The 25,153-nt window shown below is 42.9% G+C and overlaps 1 protein-coding gene across 19 annotated transcripts in view; it reads right to left on the bottom strand.

The window, feature by feature from the left end:
• Positions 1-2,738: 2,738 nt before the first annotated feature.
• The window catches only part of nedd4l (NEDD4 like E3 ubiquitin protein ligase), a 118,886-nt gene continuing 96,471 nt past the window's right edge, over positions 2,739-25,153 (bottom strand). For all 19 annotated transcript variants that reach the window (XM_055864131.1, XM_055864137.1, XM_055864193.1 and 16 more), the window contains 12 exons: positions 22,479-22,537; positions 20,936-21,001; positions 18,979-19,208; positions 17,149-17,270; positions 16,905-16,975; positions 15,937-16,106; positions 12,406-12,466; positions 12,070-12,129; positions 7,463-7,570; positions 5,867-5,963; positions 5,627-5,699; positions 2,739-4,997 (listed from right to left, as the gene is read on the bottom strand). In XM_055864131.1, the coding sequence (XP_055720106.1) occupies positions 4,895-4,997; positions 5,627-5,699; positions 5,867-5,963; positions 7,463-7,570; positions 12,070-12,129; positions 12,406-12,466; positions 15,937-16,106; positions 16,905-16,975; positions 17,149-17,270; positions 18,979-19,208; positions 20,936-21,001; positions 22,479-22,537 (1,220 nt within the window). In that variant the 3' untranslated portion in view covers positions 2,739-4,894. The remainder of the gene's footprint in view (positions 4,998-5,626; positions 5,700-5,866; positions 5,964-7,462; positions 7,571-12,069; positions 12,130-12,405; positions 12,467-15,936; positions 16,107-16,904; positions 16,976-17,148; positions 17,271-18,978; positions 19,209-20,935; positions 21,002-22,478; positions 22,538-25,153) is intronic.

Below are 25,153 nucleotides of genomic sequence, written 5' to 3'. Positions count from 1 at the left end.
AAGATAGGAACTGTAAGGTAGCAACTTTACTTTCCCTTCATTGCATGTTTTGCCCACCATCTTTTTGTGTGCTTAGTGTGTTTTTTTTAAGGTTCTAATACCTGTGATGAAGAGCCTGATCCTCGTGCCAATGAGAGCACATGAAACCCCATACGACGACAGATTTTTTATCTTAGTCAGACGGAACTGTACATATCACTGTCTACATGGCGGTGTTCTTCTGCAGTCTTACCAAAGTCCCCTTACCTCGTCACCATCCTCTAGTCTACTGTAGCCTGCAGTAGGACCAATTCAAATTGTCGACAGCTTGACTTTGAAAAGTTGGACATGGTCTGGGGCCAGGGATGAGAGAAGAATCTCGAACTCTTACCTTCAGCCGTCGTTTACAAACTGTCATAATAGATCTGACAATTAATATTCAAATAAACCACAACATTTGTCGGGACATACAGTATGTTGGTACTCAAACTGATGTGATCTTGTGAACAATAATCATACTATTTACCTTTTCACATCTCCAACAACAGGCTTTCCCCAAAGAAAAGTCTGCACACTGAACATGATACACTATATATACACAAAAGTATGTGGACACCCTTTCAAATGAGTGGATATGCTATTTCAGCCACACCCATAGCTGGCAGGTGTACACAGCCATGTAATCTCCATAGACAAACAATGGCAGTAAAATGGCCTTACTGAATAGCTCAGTGATTTTCAACGTGGCACCGTCATAGGATGCCACCTTTCCAACAAGTCAGTTTATCAAATTTCTGCCCTGCTAGAGCTGCCCCAGTCAACTAAGTGCTGTTATTGTAAAGTGGAAATGTCTAGGAGCAACAACGGCTCAGCCTTGAAGTGGTAGGCACTTAGTGCGTAAAAATCGTCTGTCTTTGGTTGCAACACTCACTACCGAGTTCCAAACTTCCTGTGGACGCAACATCAGTGCAATAACTGTTTGTCAGGAGCTTCATGAAATGGGTTTCACATGGCCGAGCAGCCGCACAGAAGCCTAAGATCACCATGTGCAATGCCAAGCGTCAGTTGGAGTGGTGTAAAGCTCGCCGCCATTGGACTCTGGAGCAGTGGAAATGCGTTCTCTGGAGTGATGAATCATGCTTCACCATCTGGCTGGACGAATCTGGGTTTGGCAGATGCCAGGAGAACACTACCTGCCCGAATGCATTGTGCCAACTGTAAAGTTTGGTGGAGGAGGAATAATTGTCTGGGGCTGTTTTTCATGGCGTCAGGCCCTTTAGTTCCAGTGAAGGGAGATCTTAACGCTACAGCATACGACATTCTAGACGATTCTGTGCTTACAACTTTGTGGCAACAGTTTGGGGAAGGCCCTTTCCTGTTTCAGCATGACAATGCCCCAGTGCACAGAGCGAGGTCAATACAGAAATGGTTTGTCGAGATCGGTGTGGAAGAACTTGACTGGCCTGCACAGAGCCCTGACCTCAACCCCATCGAACACCTTTGGGATGAATTGGAACACCAACTGCGAGCCAGGCCTAATCGCCCAACATCATTGCCCGACCTCACTAATGCTTGTGGCTGAATGGAAGCAAGGTCCCAGAAGAGTAGAGGCTGTTACAGCAGCAAAGGGGGGAACAACTCCATATTAACGCCCATGATTTTGGAATGAGATGTTGGCCGAGCAGGTGTCCACATACTATTGCTCATGTAGTGTATGTCAAAATGTAATTGATGTTACTCTGAGCATTTTTCTGTGTTACAATATCAAGTCCGAACAGAGGTCAACTGAGGTCAAGTTAATCAAGAGACCTGTGGCTCATTGATAGCTCACTGATTGAAACGACACAACACCTTGGGCACGCACAGCATCTCTTACTAAATATCTTTAATTGAAAATAAAAAGTATTACTATCAGTTGGTGACAGTACAATTGTGCAACAGTTTACACCCAAGTGTCCTCTAGTTTTATAAAAACAGCCCTGTTGCTGGGAAGGATTTCTGGCCCCTGGTTTGTTTGTGAGAGACAGAGAGGGCTAGCGAGGGGGCTTGATAACATGTGCCAGGACAAACAGGCTGATTTTATTTGCTCGTCCTTGGAACACATAAAGTCCTAGATCGCCCGTGTGAATGAACTGAGTTTCCTTCACCGAAACAAAACACGTGCACGCACACACCTGCCTTGTAGCATCATCAACAGCTTTGTGTAACGTATGCCTAGGCATTTTCCTCTTTACGGAATGAAATGACACTCAAATGACTTCTGTCCAGTACTCGCAATGAAATGTCACCATATAGCTAGACTTCTGTCCAGTACTCACAATGAAATGTCACCATATAGCTAGACTTCTGTCCAGTACTCACAATGAAATGTCACCATATAGCTAGACTTCTGCCCAGTACTCACAATGAAATGTCACCATATAGCTGCTCTCTTCTTCCTGGAAAAGTCAAGGACATGACCACTTTATTCAGGTCAAGGGAAGTTTGGTTGAAAGTAAAACCTGTTTGCTTAAACAGTGGAATGTTGGGAAACGTTTGCTATTGCATAAATAAATGGAACAGAAAACCACTATAATTGTTAAAGGGAGAGCATTGTCTCAAAATATAATAAATAATATGGGAAAATTAGAGGTAGTTTATCAGTTAAAACCTGAGGCCTTTTTTGGGTGCATTTTCACCTAAAACGACATACCCAAAGTCAACAGAAAACTCTAAGAAGTATCATTGGATGTTAAAACAAGAGCCATTTCACACAACACTGAGTTTCCATGTTTCAGTTTTAATTTGACTCAAGTTATATGAACCGCAAGGGCTTGTTGTGGAGTTGTGGAATTTAACAAAAGTGAACTTTTAATTTTCCCCATTAATAAAAAAGAACAACCCCCTAAAAAACAAGTACATAAGGAGAGAGGGAGGAATCTAGTGAACCACTTAGTGGACCAGGAACAGAGGGATGAACAGATAACGGAGTAGAGAGAGAGGAGGACAAGTGCGAAGATCCATTCTTCACGACTGTCACTTTATATTAGCAGCAGGCAGATTTACAGGACTATTGGGTTAATTCCCAAATGGCCCTCTATTCCCTATATAGTGCACTACTTTTGACTAAGGCCCATTGAGCTCTGGTCAAAAGTAGTGCACTACATTGGGAATAGGGTGCCATTTGGGACATAATTTAGATATTGCACCGGGGTAAACAGGTGCTCTTCTCAATGAAAAATAAATCACATTCAAGTTAATGATAAAAGACATACGACAGGCAGGTAGGCATCATGACCTTAGTGTGATGGATAAAATGCCCTTTAGGTTTAGTGGTGTTAAAAAATAAGAAAATAAACAATACCAAAACAAGCCAAAATCAGGTCTGCATCGAAAATGGCACCCTGTTACTTAGTGCACTACTTTTGACAAGGGCCCATAGGGCTCTGGTCAAAAGTAATGCACTATTATAGGGAATAGGGTGGTATTTGGAACACAATAGACATGTTCTATTGGAAGAACTTGCTGCTCTTCTATTAGTGACCATCACAGCCACCTCTCACAGTTCAGCTTCATGTGTTATTTATTATTAATACTTATATTATTAAATGTTATACACGAATTTATAATAATGAAACAATTTCTAAATGTTTTTCAAGAAATTAATTTACAGCATTATGAACAGGGAAGGATAAGCATAACAGTATTGATATTACCATTGTGAGGAAAACCTCTGAATTCACAAAATGGTTCCTTTTTATCCCAAGAAGGATCTTAGTTTAAACCAAGGAGAATAAGCAAACACAAGATAACATTTTCATGCTGTTTTCATAGCACTACAATAATCAGGTTATTATTTAAGTCACCCTAATATCATTGTTTCCAATGGCCAGATTTACAGTCTTCTTATACACAGTCAAAATAGTAAACAACGTTTATCATCGGTACAAATAAGTCAGAAGTGTGTTTTCCATAAGAATGATAATAATAACGATATTAAAATGATCCCGTTCCTTCTTGGCTTGCAAAATAAAATAATAACGAGTCCTTGTAGTGAGAAAAAGCCCCGTCCCTTTCCCTGGTGGATAGACCTTATTCTGCAGACAGGTAGAGAGGGGGGGGGGGCGCGAGAGAGAGAGAGGGAGAGAAAGAGAGAGAGTGAGGTAGAGAGAGGAAGGGAGGGAGGTAGAGAGAGGAAGGGAGGGAGGTAGAGAGAGGAAGGGAGGGAGAGAGGTGGGACCAGGCAGGCATAGTAGTCGAACAGTGAGAGAGACACGGCTAGGCTTATATCCTCATTAGTGAATCTGTGATTGGTTAGCATTCCTAAGGTTATCTGGTGGTGTAGTACTGTAGTAGTAAGGTAACCTGGAGAGGAGTTTAAGTAGTGATTGATCAATGCAGGATTCCAATCGATCAGTGATTATATATACACAATGCAGGATCCAGCATGTTAACTTGGAGAGAGGAGTAGTAATTTCATACAGAATGCAGTAACCAGCAGGTTAGGCTATGCACTCCACAGCAGAGTCACTGGGATGGTGGGTGTCAAATACAACAGGAGAGATATTCATATTGAAAAGCATCAGAGATTCCAGCACTGCAGATTTCAGACAGGGGTGCAGTGTTTTGCATTGGCTGCACTGTAGTGGCTGCACTGTAGTGGCCATGTTCCCCAGCACCTTGACATAGGAGAAGACAGACACGGCTCGTTGTCTCTGTCACATTCACTACAGTCTCAGAGTAACCTCGGTGGTTGATCATGTGCATATAACATGCTTGCAGGTAGACCCTGCTACGGCCACTGTCTGCAGCTGTAGAACGGCAGTTAGTCAGGTGTTTTTTTGGAACGTTCTGTGGCAGTTGTTTTTTAAACGTTCTGTCCTGTGGTGGTGTGTCGTCTCTGTAGTGGTATTCAACCAAGATGGCTGACGTTAGTTTAATCGACACCCTCGAAGCCTTGAGCGTTCTCCACAGCCATCAGTAGCCTCTCTCGGAGGTCATCAAACGACTCGTAGGTAGGCAGGTCCAGCCTGTTGAAGCTGGAGAAGAGAATCACAGGATTTGTTATCTCTCACATACCCTTCCCCAGATCTGTGCCTCGACACAATCCTGTCTCGGAGCTCTACGGAGAATTCCTTCGAACTCATGGCCTGGTTTTTGCTCTGACATGCACTGTCAACTGTGGGATCGTATATAGACAGGTGTGTGCCTTGCCAAATTATCAATTGAATTTACTACAGGTGGACTCCAATCAAGTTGTAGAAATATCTCAATGATGATCAATGGAAACAGGATGCACCTGAACTCAATTTCGAGTCTCATAGCAAAAGGTCTGAATACTTATGTAAATAAGGTCTGTTTTTATTTATTTAATTCACTTGCAAAAAATTCTAAAAACCGGTTTTCTCTTTGTCATTATACGGTATTGTGTGTAGATTGATGAGGGTAAAAAAACTTTCATCAATTTTAGAATAAGGCTGTAATGAAACAAAATGTGGAAAAAGTCAAGGGGTCTGAATACTTTCAGAATGTACTGTACAATGTGAGATTTTCATGTTACACAAATGTCATGTTCACTACTTCCTAAAAGTAGTTTAACCAGACCATTACAGATTCAATCAACTTGTCAGAGGGAAGAGGGCAGGCAAACTGTAAGATCAATACGTACCAGGTGTGTGCTCTGGGAAGCTTATCAGGTGTTCCCCACTGCTCAATGGTGAACAGCTGAGGCCCATTGGAACCTGACATGGGAGAAGACAGAAGTGGGACTAAAACACACAGTACCAGTGCAGTTCTGGATGTGAACACAGAGAAGTGTACTAATGGGCTGTACACTGCTGTTACTAAACAGCCCGATTAATAAACAGCTATCCTAGCCTACTGTAACCATAGAGTTGCTATCTCTCACCATAGAGTTCAGCAAAGCCGTTCATAGGGACTCTGGATGTCCCGGTGACAAACTGAAGCAGACGAATCCTCTTCTCAGCATCCATCAGCAGGACAGCCTGCAGGGTGGGACACACAGGACTAAACGCATTAGGATGTTGGAACTGGACAGACATTCAATACAATTATTTATTCCCCTTGGGTGAGTTATAGGTTTCACTGAGGTGACTCATTCCAGGTGTAGGTCCTTCAACTTCTAATGAGACAAACATGTGTCTGAAGCTAACTAGCAACACAATATCCCAAAAGGACTCTGGGGCACATGACACTGTACAGAATCTGTTTAAACCAGTCCTCTGAATCAGACCATCTGGCCTAGGGGGGTTCTCCTCTGTTCTGTTTCACTGTGTGTGTGATGTGTATGTGGTGTGTGTGTGTGGTGTGTGTGGTGTGTGTGTGTGTGTGGTGTGTGTGTGTGGTGTGTGTATGTGTGGTGTGTGTGTGTGTGTGTGTGTTAAAAGTGCTGGTGGACCCAGATAGAGTGACAGGGCTGATAACCAGGCCAAGTACTACTCTGACCTAGTCTTTTATCAGAGAAAACATGACCGGTTTAAACCAAACAGACTTTGATCTTCAAACACTACACAGGTTCTGGCCCAAAAAAATGATTGACAACCGTGTCAACTGAATGATACATGTAGTCGTATCCTGTAACTCACAGTGAATTATTTCCCTCTCTGAGACATCTCATTCATGATGGGTAACAACAACTGGTGGTCTGAGTAGTTCAGTGTTTCTCCTGCTGGATATTAACTCACCCACACAGATAATGTTTCATTAGGATTGATGGTAACCTTTCACACACATTGCAGGGCTAAACATAGGTGAGTGAGATTGAGAGCTAGAGAGCGAGAGAGGGTGAGTGAGAGAGAGTGTGAGAGAAAGAGTGAGTGAGAGAGAGGTTGAGTGAGAGAGGTTGAGTGAGGGAGAGAGGGTGAGTGAGAGAGAGAGGGTGAGTGAGAGAGAGAGGGCGAGTGAGAGAGAGAGGGCGAGTGAGAGAGAGAGGGCGAGTGAGTGAGTGGGCGAGAGAGAGAGTGGGCGAGAGAGAGAGTGGGCGAGAGAGAGAGTGGGCGAGAGAGTAAGAGGGCGAGAGAGTAAGAGGGCGAGAGAGTAAGAGGGCGAGAGAGTAAGAGGGCGAGAGAGTAAGAGGGCGAGAGAGTAAGAGGGCGAGAGAGTAAGAGGGCGAGAGAGTAAGAGGGCGAGAGAGTAAGAGGGCGAGAGAGTAAGAGGGCGAGAGAGTAAGAGGGCGAGAGAGTAAGAGGGCGAGAGAGTAAGAGGGCGAGAGAGTAAGAGGGCGAGAGAGTAAGAGGGCGAGAGAGTAAGAGGGCGAGAGAGTAAGAGGGCGAGAGAGTAAGAGGGCGAGAGAGTAAGAGGGCGAGAGAGTAAGAGGGCGAGAGAGTAAGAGGGCGAGAGAGTAAGAGGGCGAGAGAGTAAGAGGGCGAGAGAGTAAGAGGGCGAGAGAGTAAGAGGGCGAGAGAGTAAGAGGGCGAGAGAGTAAGAGGGCGAGAGAGTAAGAGGGCGAGAGAGTAAGAGGGCGAGAGAGCGAGGCCCGTCTTACCTTCCAGAACCACTGTATAACTGGGTGGTTGGGGCAGTACCCGTTCTTGTAGACGGTGTGTTGTCTCCAGTCATTCACATCCACGTCACCCAGACCACACATCAACAGCTAGGGAAAACACACACAACACCAATATAAAAGACCACTATCACTCACATACTGGCCAACTAACATACAAAAATGACAGCGCTCAGAATAATATTGTTGATCACTCTTTTCTAGAGAACATAGGTTAGGTATTAAGAATCATCATCATTCTGGGTTTCTAAACATCCAAACACGGGGGCCCTTAGACAACAGACGGAGAAACACGGGGGCCCTTAGACAACAGACGGAGAAACACGGGGGCCCTTAGACGGAGAAACACAGGGGCCCTTAGACGGAGAAACACAGGGGCCCTTAGACGGAGAAACACAGGGGCCCTTAGACGGAGAAACACAGGGGCCCTTAGACGGAGAAACACAGGGGCCCTTAGACGGAGAAACACAGGGGCCCTTAGACGGAGAAACACAGGGGCCCTTAGACGGAGAAACACAGGGGCCCTTAGACGGAGAAACACAGGGGCCCTTAGACGGAGAAACACAGGGGCCCTTAGACGGAGAAACACAGGGGCCCTTAGACGGAGAAACACAGGGGCCCTTAGACAACAGACGGAGAAACACAGGGGCCCTTAGACAACAGACGGAGAAACACAGGGGCCCTTAGACAACAGACAGAGAAACACAGGGGCCCTTAGACAACAGACAGAGAAACACAGGGGCCCTTAGACAACAGACAGAGAAACACAGGGGCCCTTAGACAACAGAGAAACACAGGGGCCCTTAGACAACAGAGAAACACAGGGGCCCTTAGACAACAGAGAAACACAGGGGCCCTTAGACAACAGAGAAACACAGGGGCCCTTAGACAACAGAGAAACACAGGGGCCCTTAGACAACAGAGAAACACAGGGGCCCTTAGACAACAGAGAAACACAGGGGCCCTTAGACAACAGAGAAACACAGGGGCCCTTAGACAACAGAGAAACACAGGGGCCCTTAGACAACAGAGAAACACAGGGGCCCTTAGACAACAGAGAAACACAGGGGCCCTTAGACAACAGAGAAACACAGGGGCCCTTAGACAACAGAGAAACACAGGGGCCCTTAGACAACAGAGAAACACAGGGGCCCTTAGACAACAGACAGAGAAACACAGGGGCCCTTAGACAACAGACAGAGAAACACAGGGGCCCTTAGACAACAGACAGAGAAACACAGGGGCCCTTAGACAACAGACAGAGAAACACAGGGGCCCTTAGACAACAGACAGAGAAACACAGGGGCCCTTAGACAACAGACAGAGAAACACAGGGGCCCTTAGACAACAGACAGAGAAACACAGGGGCCCTTAGACAACAGACAGAGAAACACAGGGGCCCTTAGACAACAGACAGAGAAACACAGGGGCCCTTAGACAACAGACAGAGAAACACAGGGGCCCTTAGACAACAGACAGAGAAACACAGGGGCCCTTAGACAACAGACAGAGAAACACAGGGGCCCTTAGACAACAGACAGAGAAACACAGGGGCCCTTAGACAACAGACAGAGAAACACAGGGGCCCTTAGACAACAGACAGAGAAACACAGGGGCCCTTAGACAACAGACAGAGAAACACAGGGGCCCTTAGACAACAGACGGAGAAACACAGGGGCCCTTAGACAACAGACGGAGAAACACAGGGGCCCTTAGACAACAGACGGAGAAACACAGGGGCCCTTAGACAACAGACGGAGAAACACAGGGGCCCTTAGACAACAGACAGAGAAACACAGGGGCCCTTAGACAACAGACAGAGAAACACAGGGGCCCTTAGACAACAGACGGAGAAACACAGGGGCCCTTAGACAACAGACGGAGAAACACAGGGGCCCTTAGACAACAGACGGAGAAACACAGGGGCCCTTAGACAACAGACGGAGAAACACAGGGGCCCTTAGACAACAGACAGAGAAACACAGGGGCCCTTAGACAACAGACGGAGAAACACAGGGGCCCTTAGACAACAGACGGAGAAACACAGGGGCCCTTAGACAACAGACGGAGAAACACAGGGGCCCTTAGACAACAGACGGAGAAACACAGGGGCCCTTAGACAACAGACGGAGAAACACAGGGGCCCTTAGACAGACGGAGAAACAGAAACCCATGGTTCACATAGCCTACAGACACATAGCCTACAGACACATAGCCTACAGACACATAGCCTACAGACACATAGCCTACAGACAGACAGACAGACAGACAGACAGACAGACAGACACATAGCCTACAGACACATAGCCTACAGACACATAGCCTACAGACACATAGCCTACAGACACATAGCCTACAGACACATAGCCTACAGACACATAGCCTACAGACACATAGCCTACAGACACATAGCCTACAGACACATAGCCTACAGACACATAGCCTACAGGGTCATTCCATGTTATTTCAGCAAGCCATGACACCCACAATCTCAGATTGTTCTGAAATGGTTTCTGCAGTTAGATAACAGATAAGATAAGCCTTCCTGCAACATTATTTTGTTGAAAGACGATTTCAACTCTGAAGATATGTAGCTCATTGATTGAACCCAAATTTTCCATTTCAATTGATAGGATTCATATAATATTCAATAAATATAGTACCCAACATCTGATTTGCACAAAAAACGTATTCTTAACAATAATTAAGATGTGAGGAATCCAAATAAATGGGAAAATTCCACCCACGGACCCCCCCCAAACCACACACCAAGCCCACCCCACCCCAAAAACCATCCACCAAATTCACAGAAAATAAATGACAGTATGAATAAACAACTCTAAGCCACAGCTTCATACTACTTGTCAAACATAGAAAACTGATACTGTATACTGGCCGTTGGGTGGGCGGCGTTTGACCATCTATTTGGATTAAATCATTAAATCATTGTTAAGAGGTTTTTGTGCAAATCGAATGTTGGGTACTATATTTATTGAATATTATATGAATCCTATTATAAATTGGCATGGCCAATTTGGGTGCAATCAAATAGCTTAATTTCTCAGAGATCAAATTATATTTCAACAAAATAATGTTTATCTTATCAGAACAATTTGAGATGGTCGGTGTCAAAATACCCTTTCTCGTGCTTTTTAAGGTGGAACGATCCTACAGAAAAGACAGACAGAAACTTAGCCTACATACAGACAGAAACTTAGCCTACATACAGACAGACAGACATAAACTTAGCCTACAGTCAGAAACTTAGCCTACAGTCAGACAGACAGAAACTTAGCCTACAGTCAGACAGAAACTTAGCCTACAGTCAGACAGAAACTTAGCCTACAGACAGACAGAAAATTAGCCTTACAGACAGACAGAAACTTAGCCTACATACAGACAGACAGACAGACATAAACTTAGCCTACAGTCAGAAACTTAGCCTACAGTCAGACAGACAGAAACTTAGCCTACAGTCAGACAGAAACTTAGCCTACAGTCAGACAGAAACTTAGCCTACAGTCAGACAGAAACTTAGCCTACAGTCAGACAGAAACTTAGCCTACAGTCAGACAGAAACTTAGCCTACAATCAGACAGACAGAAACTTAGCCTACAGTCAGACATAAACTTAGCCTACAATCAGACAGACAGAAACTTAGCCTACAATCAGACAGACAGAAACTTAGCCTACAGTCAGACAGACAGAAACTTAGCCTACAGTCAGACAGACAGAAACTTAGCCTACAGTCAGACAGACAGAAACTTAGCCTACAGACAGACAGACAGAAACTTAGCCTACAGTCAGACAGACATAAACTTAGCCTACAGTCAGACAGACAGAAACTTAGCCTTACAGACAGACAGAAACTTAGCCTACATACAGACAGACAGACAGACATAAACTTAGCCTACAGTCAGAAACTTAGCCTACAGTCAGACAGACAGAAACTTAGCCTACAGTCAGACAGAAACTTAGCCTACAGTCAGACAGAAACTTAGCCTACAATCAGACAGACAGAAACTTAGCCTACAGTCAGACAGAAACTTAGCCTACAATCAGACAGACAGAAACTTAGCCTACAATCAGACAGACAGAAACTTAGCCTACAGTCAGACAGACAGAAACTTAGCCTACAGTCAGACAGACAGAAACTTAGCCTACAGACAGACAGAAACTTAGCCTACAGGCAGACAGACATAAACTTAGCCTACAGTCAGACAGACAGAAACTTAGCCTACAGTCAGACAGACAGAAACTTAGCCTACAGTCAGACAGACAGAAACTTAGCCTACAGTCAGACAGACAGAAACTTAGCCTACAGACAGATAGAATGAATATCTGCCAAAGCCACAAATTAGAGCAGGAATGTTAAGAATAAATTCAACCACGAAACCATAATAATTAATTATGTTGGTTTTCTGTTTTAGCGATACACTTTAAAGTGAAACTACATTTAAATCAATTTATTGGTGCGACGTTTGAAAATGTTGTTTGAGAACTAACAATGAATCACGTAACAGAGCATGAGTGTGTAAATCCCAACACTATAAAGAAGGCAAAACAACAAACAATAATACTGTACCTACCTCAAGCTCGTTTTCATCAAATATCTTGATGAGGTCGATGAGTGTGAGTTCAGTGAATCCCTGTTGGACGAAAATACGGGGGGGAAATAAAATCCATAAATCACAGTGTTGAACAGCTATTGGAGTGATTACATGCAAGATTTACTCAAACTTCAGTTGCTACAGATACAGACTTTCAACTGAACAAAATCAGGTGGCTAGAAGTTTTATCTGCAGTACGACGGTTATAATATAAACCTCAAAACCCCCAGACCGTTTTTCTAAAGATGGTCTCTCTACACTTCAAAACAAGGCCTGTTGACGTATTGGTATTACCGCTCACAGTTAAACACTCACCTCCAAGAAGGCATTCATCTGTTTCTGGACTCGGTTCACAAACCTCCACTGAATGACAAGACTGTTAGAAAACATTTACATTTTTACATTTAAGTCATTTAGCAGACGCTCTTATCCAGAGCGACTTACAAATTGGTGCATTCACCTGCAAAACAGAGCAATTAGTAGTGCAAACCTAGATACTAGTTACATAAATTGCAATGTTTGTACTGTGAGATGCCTAAGACAGTGCTACAGGGAGACAGGACGACAGCTGATCGTCCTCGCAGTGGCAGACCACGTGTAAAAACAACTGCACAGGATCGGTACATCTGAACATCACACCTGTGTGTCAGTTGGGCATAATTTGAAAACGTGTTCTATTGCCAACATGACTAGTTAAATTGTAAAATAGGATTTTACAGTTTTAGCTAATTTCCCCCCAACACAAGCACAACATTAAAATGGCCTGGGAAATAAAGGTACATTTTGCAACTAATATTACTGCAGTACTCTACACTGGTTTCCTGTTAAGGCTAGGGCTGATTTCAAGGTTTTACTGCTAACCTACAACGCATTACATGGGCTTGCTCCTACCTATCTTTTCTGATTTGGTCCTGCCGTACATACCTACACGTACGCTACGGTCACAAGACGCAGGCCTCCTTACTGTCACTAGAATTTCTAAGCAAACAGCTGGAGGCAGGGCTTTCTCCTATAGAGCTCCATTTTTATGGAATGGTCTGCCTACCCATGTGAGACTCGGTCTCGACCTTTAAGTCTTCATTGAAGACTCATCTCTTAAATTCAAATCAAACTTTATTTGCCACACACGCCGAATACAACAGGTGTAGACTTTACTGTGAAATGCTTACTTACAAGCCCTTAACCAACAGTGCAGTTCAAGAAGAAGAAAATATTTACCAAGTTGGCTAAAATAAAAAGTAATAATAAAAAGTAACACAATAAGAATAACGAGGTTATATACTGGGGGTACTGGTACCGAGTCAGTGTGCGGGGGTACAGGCTAGTTGATGTAATCTGTACATGTAGGTGGGGGCGAAGTGACCATGTATAGATAACAAACAAACAGCGAGAGGAAGCAGTGTACAATGTAAATTGTCCGGTGGCAATTTTTATGAATTGTTCAGCAGTCTAATGGCTTGGGGGTAGAAGCTGTTGAGGAGCCTTTTGGTCCTAGACTTGGCGCTCCGGTATCGCTTGCCGTGCGGTAGCAGAGAGAACAGTCTATAACTTGGGTGACTGGAGTCTCTGACAATTTAATACGCTTTCCTCTGACACCGCCTATTATATAGGTCCTGGATGGCAGGAAGCTTGGCCCCACTGATGTACTGGGCCGTTCGCATTACCGATTGTAGTGCCTTACGATCAGATGCCGAGCAGTTGCCAGACCAGGCGGTGATGCAACTGGTCAGGATGCTCTTGATGGTGCAGCTGTAGAACCTTTTGAGGATCTGAGGGCCCATGCCAAATCTTTTCAGTCTCCTGAGGAGGAAAAGGTTTTGTAGTGCCCTCTTCACAACTATCTTGGTATGTTTGGACCATGATAGTTTGTTGGTGATGTGGACACTTTCGACCCGTTCCACTACAGCCCCGTCGATGTTAATGGGGACCTGTTCGGCCAGCCTTTTCCTGTAGTCCACAGTCAGCTCCTTTGTCTTGCTCACATTGAGGGAGAGGTTGTTGTCCTGGCACCACACTGCCAGTTCTCTGACTGTAGGTCCTATGATTGAGTGTAGTCTGGCCCAGGGGTGTGAAGGTGAACGGAAAGGCACTGGAGCGACAAACCGCCCTTGCTGTCTCTGCCTGGCCGGTTCCCCTCTCTTCACTGGGATTCTTTGCCTCTAACCCTATTACGGGGGCTGAGTCACTGGCTTACTGGTGCTCTTCCATCCCGTCCCTAGGAGGGGTGCGTCACTTGAGTGGGTTGAGTCACTGACGTGATCTTCCTGTCTGGGTTGGCGCCCCCCTTGGGTTCGTGCCGTAGGGGTGATCTTTGTGGGCTATACTCTGCCTTGTTTTAGGGTAATAGGTTGGTGGTTGAAGATATCCCTCTAGTGGTGTGGGGGCTGTGCTTTGGCAAAGTAGGTGGGATTATATCCTGCCTGTTTGGCCCTGTCCGGGGGTATCGTCGGACAGGGCCACAGTGTCTCCTGACCCCTCCTGTCTCAGCCGCCAGTATTTATGCTGCAATAGTTTGTGTCAGGGGGCTAGGGTCAGTCTGTTATATCTGGAGTATTTCTCCTGTCTTATCCGGTGTCCTGTGTGAATTTAAGTATGCTCCCTCTAATTCTCTCTCTGAGGATCTAAGCCCTAGGATCATGCCTCAGGACTACTTGGCCTGATGACTCCTTGCTGTCCCCAGTCCACCTGGTCATGCTTCTGCTCCAGTTTCAACTGTTCTGCCTGCGGCTATGGAACCCTGACCTGTTCACTAAACGTGCTACCTTGTCCCGGACCTGCTGTTCTGGACTCTCTACCGCACCTGCTGTCTCCAACTCTGAATGATCGGCTATGAAAAATCGACTGACATTTACTCCTGAGGTCTGACCTGTTGCACCCTCTACAACCACTATGATTATTGTTATCTGACCCTGCTGGTCATCTATGAACATTTGAACATCTTGGCCATGTTCTGTTCTAATCTCTACCCAGCACAGCCAGAAGAGGACTGGCCTCCCCTCAGAGCCTGGTTCCTCTTTAGGTTTCTTCCTAGGGAGTTTTTCCTAACCACCGTGCTTCTACATCTGCATTGCTTGCTGTTTGGGGTTTTAGGCTGGGTTTCTGTACAGCACTTTGTGACATCAGCTGATGTAAGAAGAGCTATATAAATACATTTGATTGACTCAGTCATGAGTGCATTCAGGTGTGTTCCTCTGCGATTTTCTTCACAAAAGACAGGGTATGACGCCATGTCATCTTGTAACTGTATATCAAACAGTGATCCTAAAAGTTGACACTGTATATTAACATGAAAATGTGAAGTGCACATTTAGATTTACAGGTGTTTGAGTTGCCGTCAGTTGCCAAGTTGCAGGTGTTTGAGTTGCTTGTATGACGTCAAAGCTGTATTTATTATAATCCTCAACGTCTCATCTTTCTAAATACATGGAGTCCTCTTCATTTACAGCTTTTCCCTCACTCAGACAAGCAAAACATTTGCAAAAGTTGCCCAATTAGCGAGAGGTATGTGGGCAACTTCTTGTTGTGTGCGGTGCTCAAGTTCAGAACGGTTATCAGCCAAAATCCATAGAGCACTGAAGCACAGAGCCTGAGCTCTGACGTCAGGCATAGCATGTTACTATACAGCCACTGTGTTCCACTGTGGTGCTTATCAATGTCCAAATCTGCCATTTTCAACCCATATACAGGTACAAGTATAAAGGGTTAATACCGACAAATAACTTGAATATTGCGTCTTGAATCAGATTATTACAAAACCCCAAGGGAAGTAACTAAATTAAATGGCGTCACATTTTTTAATAAAGTAAAATAAAAATCTTTGTGATTCAAGATGAAAGGTGAACTTACTCGATGTATTCCATTTTGTTGTGGTTGGTCACCACCATGTCACCACCACTGGGTTTCAGATCCACCTGATACGTCTGTCCAAAGTTATCCTCATCGATACAGAACCGTAGGTCCAGCTCAGTAGGATCATTCTCCAGGATCCACTTCAGAGAGTTGTAGTATTCACTGTCCTACAAGGTCAAAGCGGTGGGGAAACAAATACGTTACATATTGTGTATGTGTCAAACTAGTTTTCTAGATTAAAGTCTGACCCAACTCAATTTGTATGCTTATGAAGCTATTGCTTCTGGCTAGACACTTTTTTTTTTTTAAATCTCCTAACTCATTCAGTGGTGTAAAAATACTTTAAAGTACTACTTAAGTAGTTTTTGGGGGTATCTATACTTTACTACTGATATTTTGACAACTTTTACTCCAGTACATTCTTAAAGAAAATAATGTACTTTTTACTCCATACATTTTCCCTGACACCCAAAAGTACTCAATACATTTTGAATGCTTAGAAGGACAGGAAAGTTGTATAATTCACACACATACCAAGAGAACAACGCTGGTCATCCTTACTACCTCTGATCTGGCGGGCTCACTAAACACAAATGCTTTGTTTGTAAATGATGTCTGAGTGTTAGGAGTGTGACCCTGGCTACCTTTAAATAACAAGAAAATCGTGCCGTCTGGTTTGCTTAATATAAGGAATTAAATTATCTATAATTTTGATATTTAAGTATATTATAGCAATTACATTTACTTTTGATACTTAAGTACATTTAAAACCAAATACTTTGACTTTTATTTTAGTATTTTACTGGGTGACTCACTTTTACTTGAGTCTTTTTCTATATAAAGGTATCTTTACTTTAACTCAAGTATGATAATTGGGTACTTTTTCTACCACTGAACTTTAAATCTCTGAGATTAAACTAGCTAATGAAAGTAATGTTAATGGTGAGATGATTCCAGGGACTCACCACTGACTCCATGTCTTTCAGTGTGATCTGCTTCCCGAGCATCATCTTGTAGAATGGTCTGATGAAGAAGCCTGAAGAGAGGAGACAAGACAACGATCAATCAGACCTGGGGTCAAAACATACAAAACTTATTTACAAAATGGACAATCAAAGATCTATTCTATTGTCTGAGGCCTTGTGATGGTTGGAAAACAATTTTGCATAAATACCAGAGCTTCTGATATACAAGAGCAGCTGATCTTACCGTCCAATAGCTTCCCATGGAACACGGCCATCCCTGCCACTCGACCAATGAACTTGAAGTATGAGAGGTGGTCCTCGTTACACAGCCCAGAGTTAGGGTTGATCTGTAATGTGTAGTTATCTCTGAAGAGACAAGAGACAGAGGTTGGGGTCAGATATGAAATGTGGCACACATGACCAAAATAATTTCCACATGTGGGACTATAAAGTCTTCTAACAGGGCCTGAAACTGACTTCTTTGTCCACCAGCCACTGTGGCAGGTAGAATTAAAATCTACCAGCCACTAAGATTTTTTACCAGCCCAATTTTTTTTGCCCCCATTATTAAACCAAAAACAACTCCGGATGAACATGCGTTGTGATGTTTCTAAAATAACATGTATTAGTCATAAGAAGTGATGTGGTATATTACTCAATCCCCCCCCAAAAAATGTGCGACCCGAGTCTTAACTAAAATATCACAGATGACACAAAAAATGTCAGCTGCCCCTTTAAGGGCGTGAGGTTACCACAGCAACAAGTGGATTCGAGAGCCGCTCGGAGTCGTCAGTGACAGTGTGCATGTGAGATGGAGAATCTGATCAGTAGCCCGTCAGCCGATGTGTCGTTGCTAGCAGTTGAAGCAAACTCAAACATTGAAAAACAACCGAGCTTGTAAACAAAACAATGTAAATAGCCAAGAAACACAAGAACAAAGTCTCACTTCAGTAGACTTGAGTAAATTAGACCAACTTCAACACCTTTGTGCAGCGCTTCTAAAAATGTATCATCTTCAGCTCTTGAATCACAGTGTCTCCACAGCCAGGCAGGCTAACCTATATTATAGGACTCCTAGCTAGTTCTTTGTGTGACTAGCTACCAGATATGAAACACATCGACATAAACACTTTGAAAACTGCTACTGCAGCATTTATTTAGCTGTAAATGAGCTCATACTTCTAACTCAATTACTATTCACTAACATGATTGAAATGCTTGCACTGTGGAGCCCTGACCACCCACCACGCGGCTGGTGTTAATTTAGGAACCTGGTATCTAATCTAACCAATCAAATCAATGATTACATCCCAGAATAGAAGTCAATGATCTGAAGTCACTTCCTAAGGCCAGGATTAAGATTTGTTTGGGAGATGTATGGTCAGAAAAGTAAATGGAGAAAGAAACAGGCATGTGCAAACTTTCCCTTTTGAGTCAAATGTCACTGATTGTAAGGCTGGAAATTGTCTGTATGCTGTTCTTCTGAGGAAAGCATTGATTGTCAGGAAGCCAAAGGGAACGAGAGGAAGAGGGAGCCAATAAAACAGGAAATTGTCTGTCTCTTTTTTCATGACCATCTCTAGAATTTCTCATTCCTGTTTTAGACACTATACAATAGAGCAGTGGTTTCCAACCCGTGGTCCGCGCTGGTACTGCATGCATTTTCTTGTTTACTTTTTTCCCTTCCAAAATGAATAAGTTGGGAGTATTAATGGTATTATAAGCAATTTTACATTACTTTTCACAGTGCTAACTGTAAATAATAATAAGCCTTTCATTTGTTACATACTGCAACAATTGACCAAATTTGACTGTCTATATATATATATATATTTTTTAAGATCTGTGTCTCCGCAAAATGGTGGTCCTCAAGAGTTTTTGATCAGGATTTTGTGATCCCTGGAATGGAAAAGGTTTGGGAAGCGCAGCAGTAAAGTGCACTGCAGACCCCAGAACTCATCTCTTCCTCAGCTGCCATTTCCAAACTGCACCGACGAACGAGAAATGTGCACATTTTCATTTGTACTTCTGTAAGTTGCTATAAGTGGTGGACAATGATAGAGACAGTACATACGTGGCTGAGTATTCAAAGAGTCCATAGTAAGGGTTGAACATCTCCTTAGACAACAGGAAGAACCACTCCCTGGCCACACCTCCGTAGTCCAGCCCCTTCTCTGACTCAAACTCGATCCAGAGACGGGCCTTCAGGATGTCTGGTCTCTTCAGAGACATGATACGGCGATACGACTCCTCAAAGATGTTGGTCCTGTGCAGCTTCATCTCAAACCTGTTCGGGATGTCCGCCTGGGGACACAACAGATGAAAATACATCATACACACATCCAGTGTTCCTAAAAGGGAATACACACCAAAAAAAATACATGTCTACTCTAAAAAGGTAGTTTGCCAGTTTATTTAAGTTGAGTTTACTTAAGTATTATTTATCTGTACAGGGGATGGTTGTTCATATCACAAACGTTTGGGATAAAAGCCTCGTTCAGTGGTTCTAACCAGGGAACACACAAAGAGAAAGAAGAGGACTCATTTCTCTTTAGATGAATGAACACCGGGATGTGTGAGGTAAGGTAAAGTGTTTTTGCACTGAACAAGCCACATTTGACAACTTGTTTACAGTGAATTAATTAAGAATTTAAAAAAACTTTTTTTTGTTGTCAACAATCTACACAAAATACTCTTAATGTCTAAGTGGAAGATGACTAGAAATGAAATAACCAAAAATATACTCGTTGCATAAGTACTCATCTCCTTGAGTCAATACACGTTAGTATGCGCGTCGGAATGCGCGTCGGAATACACGTCGTGTGTCTAAGAACTTTGAACACCTGGATTGTACAATATTTGCCTATTATTATTTTCAAAAAATCTTCAAGCTCTGTCAAGATGTAGGGGATCATGGCTAAACAGAAATGTTTAAGTCTTTCCCATAGATTTTCAATCCGATTTAAGTCAAAAATGTAACTTGGCCACTCCGGAACATTCAATGTCTTCTTGGTAAGCAACTTCTTTGGCCTTGTGTTTTAAGTTGTTCTCCTGCTGAAAAGGTGAATTCCCTTCCCAGTCTCTGTTGTAAAGCAGAATGAAGCAGGTTTTCCTCCAGGATTTTGCCTGTGCTTAGCTCTATCCCGTTTCTTTCTATCCTGAACAAGTCTTTGCCGATGTCAAGCATACCCATACTATGACGCAGCCACCACCATCCTTGAAAATAAGGAGGCAGTTACTCAGTGACGTCTAGTGTTGGATTTGACCCAAACATTAGGCTTTGCATTTAGGCCAAAAAGTGTATTATTTAGTTGAGTTTTTTTACCTTGTTGCATAGAAGATGCAAGTTCTGGAATATTTGTATTTTGTATAATTAGTATTCTTCTTTTCATTCTGTCATTTAAGTCATTATTGTGGAGTCACTACAATGTTGTTGATCCATCCTCAGTTGTTTTGTCCCATCACAGACATTGAACTCTGTAGCCGTTTTAAAATAATGGTAACATCCCTGAGCAGGTTCATTCCTGTCCTGCATCTCAGTTCAGAAGGACAACTATCTGTGATGTGTCTGGGTGGTTTAATACATACTCCACAGAATAATTGCCCTTCTTTATGAGGCTTTCGAAAAGCTCCCTGGTCTTTGTAGTTGAAATTCAATACTTGACTGAGGGACCTTACAGATGTTTTATGTAGGAGGTACAGAGAAAGGGTTAGTTATTCAAAATCATGTCAACCTCTATTATTTCACACAGAGTGAGTCCATGTAACTTAATGTTTGATTTGTTAAGCCACATTTTACTCCTGAACTAATTTAGGATTGCCTAAACAAAAGGGTCTGAATACTTATGTAACGACATTTAGTTACACTTTTTTTTTTTTAAATTCATCTTTAACAGAGTATTTTGAGTAGATTGATGACGACAAATTACAATTATAATCCCACTTTGTAACACAAAAATGTTAACAATCCTAGGGGTCTGAATACTTTTGCTTAGCGCTAAAATGTTGAGCAGCAAGGTAACATTTCTTACCGGTTTCTTCAACTTCTTTCTGAAGTAATCGTATTTCTGTTTGAATTCTCTAGAGTATGGCACAGCCTGCAATGGAACAAACAAGTGGCAGTCAGTCAATATAATTGTCTATTCTAGAGAGAGAGAGAGTGGCTTATCTTGGTCATGAAAGACACTATCTTTGTAATGTGCAATACTGTATTTGGCATCAATGGTTGACAGTATCTTTGCCTTATGTTAAACCACAATACTGTATATGATGGTAACAGTATATTTGGCTAATAGAAAACCACACATACTCACAGGCCCGGTCTATGCTATAGAGAGAAAGGGTGACTTAACTTGGTTGTAAAAGACAGTATCTTTGCCATGTACAATACTGTATCTGATGGTGACAGCATATAAATTAGGAATTAGAATGGACATGACCCTTCTTATGATGGCATAAAGTTCAGCCATTTTGGTCAGGCAGTTGGTAAACCATGGTTTGCCAGTGCTGTGATAAGATAGTGTAAAATTATGAATTTCAATAATTTATCTGCACTAAGTTTGTTAGATAATATGCCAATAAGCTAAAATTCCATATAAATAACGCAGTCAATCCACGGCCAGCCATACACTGTCTGAAATCAGTTGATAGGAGACAAGTTGTAAATGCAAGTACTGATATTTTATCATAATAGTACTCACTGCTTTCCAAGAAAACACAAACTAAAGACATTTATGGTCTGTTAGCATATATTTTAGAGGAAACGTATACAGAAAATGTGTATTAAACCCATATAAACTGTATTCATGATTATATGACAATATTTTAGGTTGACAATAATTATATTACAAAATGTCTGATATATCACATGCCTTAGTTTTATTTAACTGCATAAGTAAAATAAGGATTATGCCTCTACTGCCATTCCAATTAGACTGGTTTGAATTTATACCTGACCAATATGGCTGCCATTTTCAGGCCATTCTGGAACGTTGAGGATTTGTGGGATAGCCATCATCATGAAGACCCATTTGTGCATTAGCTAGAATTTCACAACACTAGCTAGCTAGCTAGCTAGAGAAAGTATTCCGCATTGAGTGTGTGAACTGGCGTTGGTAGCATCCCTGCCTTTTGTTTCATTTGGATTGATTTGAGACTGGTTCAGCAAACCGACACTAGCTAGCAAATTTCCGTGCACATTTCGATTTTCATGAATACTGATTCTACCACCACAAAACACCTCAGCTAGAAGGAAAATACGGTAGTGATGATTTACTTATGAAAGCCCCCTGTTAGCTACAGGCTTATAGTTCTTTGGTAAGATTAACTGACTCGAGGATGAAAGGGGGTTCAGTGGACAATTTCACTGTGGTAACATTGTTCTAATGTTAGTACAGCATATTGTAGCCAAACTTATTTTTTAGATATCCCATAAGTGTTTGCGAGTTAGACAGATCAGTGCAGACGGCCGTCCCGCTATCTGACGTGAGACAATGGACATAGCCCCTCTTGTAATTTAATAGGATCTCCGTGGGTGACAATATCTTCGCCTTATAGTAAACCAGAGATACTCACAGGCCCTGTGATAGCAGGACTCTGTAGACGAGGATCCTCCCATTGAGTGGCTTTGGTGTCTGAAGGTGACAAAATAACAAAATCAGGAATATGGTTATACTGTATACCGTAATATACCATTAAAATAACGCTGTAGCAGAAAGAAAAAAAAATATGTAAAAAAAGGTTCCACCCTAATTTTTTTTGTTTTGTTGTCATTTGTGAATCATCTGTGAAATCCATTCCATCACTCACTCAATGAGTCAGTCAGCCACAACATCGACGGCTGACATCCTGCTTGTTAAATTGAGCACTCTGAAGCTTTGAATAATGAATGCAGGTAACCTGACACATACAGATTCAGAGGTATTGATCTATGAGGACAACATACAGACAGACAGAGACAGTTACACAGAGACTCTACAGCTCTACAGTGACACCCAGGGTTTTTCTGTATCAAAAGGGGGTTTATGTGGTGGCCATGGCAGGGGGGGCGTGACAATGGGAAGACTGTAGAGGCCCTCATCTTGGCGGTGTAGAGACATTTTTAACTCTTCTACACATCTTGCCAAGGAGCTGAGAGAATATCGCACTTTTTAAGCCAATGTCCTGCTCTTCTACACATCTTGCCATGGCGAATGCTGTGTTCTTTTTCACAAACATAACAAAATCAATAGTGATAAATTAATTGTTTGTTTTGGGAATTGTTTGATTCTCCCTCACTTTAATTTTGGTCATTTATAGTTCCCAAAGATGATATTTAAAAAAAAAAATATATATATAGGTCCATTATCTTCTCTACCTACGTTACATCTGGTTTTAGACATTCAAGTTCACACTGAAAATGTTTTTCCATCCCAAAAACTAATACATTTGTATCTATCTATCGATATATAGTATACAAAACATTAAGAACATGCTCTTTCCATGCCCCGACAAATTGAGGCTGGTCTGAGGGCATAAGGGTGGGGGGGGTGCAACGCAATATCAGGAAGGTGTTCCTAATGTTTGGTATAGTCAGTTTTCAGACCCCTGGACTACACATTTTGTTACGTTACCGCCTTATTCTAAAATGGATTACATTTATTTTCCCCCCCCTCATCAATCTACACACAATACCCCATAATGACAAATTTAGCAAATTTATAAAAAACTGAAATATCACATTTACATAAGTATTCAGACCCTTTACTCAGTACTTTGTTTAAGCACCTTTGGCAGCAATTACAGCCTTGAGTCTTCTTGGGTGTGACGCTACAAGCTTGGCACACCTGTATTTGGGGAGTTTCTCCCATTCTTCTCTGCAGATCCTCTCAAGCTCTGTCAGGTTGGATGGGAAGCGTTGCTGCACAGCTATTTTTTTCAGGTCTCTCCAGAGATGTTCGATTGGGTTCAATTCCGCGCTCTGGCTGGGCCACTCAAGGATATTCAGAGACTTGTCCTGAAGCCACTCCTGTGTTGTCTTGACTGTGTGCTTAGGGTCGTTGTCCTGTTGGAAGGTGAACGTTCGCCCCCCAGTTTGAAGTCCTGAGCGCTCTGGAGCAGGTTTTCATCAAGGATCCTTCTGTATTCTGCTCCATTCATCTTTGCCTCAATCCTGACTAGTCTCCCAGTCGCTGCCGCTGAAAAACATCCCCACAGCATGATGCTGCCCTCATCATGCTTCACCGTAGGGATGGTGCCTGGTTTCCTCCAGACGTGATGCTTGGCATTCAGGCCAAATGGTTCAATCTTAGTTTCATCAAGCCAGAGAATCTTCTTTCTCATGGTCTGAAAGTCCTTTAGGTGCCTTTAGGCAAACTCCAAGTGGGCTGTCATGTGCTTTTTACTGAGGAGTGGCTTCCGTTTGGCCATTCTACCATAAAGGCCTGATTGGTGGAGTGCTGCACAGATGGTTGTCCTTCTGGAAGGTTCTCCCATCTCCACAAAGGAACTCTGTCAGAGTGACCCCTTCTCCGATTGCTCAGTTTGGCGCGGGCGGCCAGCTCTAGGAAGAGTCTTGGTGATTCCAAACTTCTTCCATTTAAGAATGATGGAGGCCACTGTGTTTTTGGGGATCTTCAATGGTGCAGACATTTTTTGGGTACCATTCTCCACATCTGTGCCTCGACACAATCCTGTCTCGGAGGTCTACGGACAATTCCTTCGACCTCATGGCTTGGTTTTTCTCTGACATGCACTGTCAAATGTGGAACCTTATATAGAGAGGTGTGTGCCTTTCGAAATCATGTCCAATCAATTGAATTTACCACAGATGGACACCAATCAATTTGTAGAAACATTAAGGATGATCAATGGAAACAGGAAGCACCTGAGCTCAATTTCGAGTCTCATATCAAAGGGTCTGAATACTTACGTAAATATTGTATTTCTGTTCTGTATTTTTAATAACTGTGAAAACATTTAGAAAAAACAGTTTTTGTTTGGGTGCAGATTGATGAGGACAAATGTTTTTTTTTTTGCGATTTTTGAGTAAGGCTGCAAACGTAACAAAATGTGGAGAAAGTCAAGGGGTCTGAATACTTTACAAATGCACTGGATATACGCACCGCCCAGTTTATTAGGTACGCCTAGTAGGTACATCGAGTACCGGGTCGGACCCCCCTTTGCCTCCAGAACAGCCTGAATTCTTAGGGGCATTCCAAAAGATGTCGGAAACGTTTTGCCAACAGGACTGCCGCTGACTGGATGTGTTT

Source organism: Salvelinus fontinalis, chromosome 2 (assembly GCF_029448725.1).
Source record: "Salvelinus fontinalis isolate EN_2023a chromosome 2, ASM2944872v1, whole genome shotgun sequence".
In the NCBI taxonomy this organism is placed as follows: domain Eukaryota; kingdom Metazoa; phylum Chordata; class Actinopteri; order Salmoniformes; family Salmonidae; genus Salvelinus; species Salvelinus fontinalis.
The sequence above is the reverse complement of the archived record's forward strand: the minus strand, read 5'-3'. Positions and strand labels throughout refer to the sequence as shown.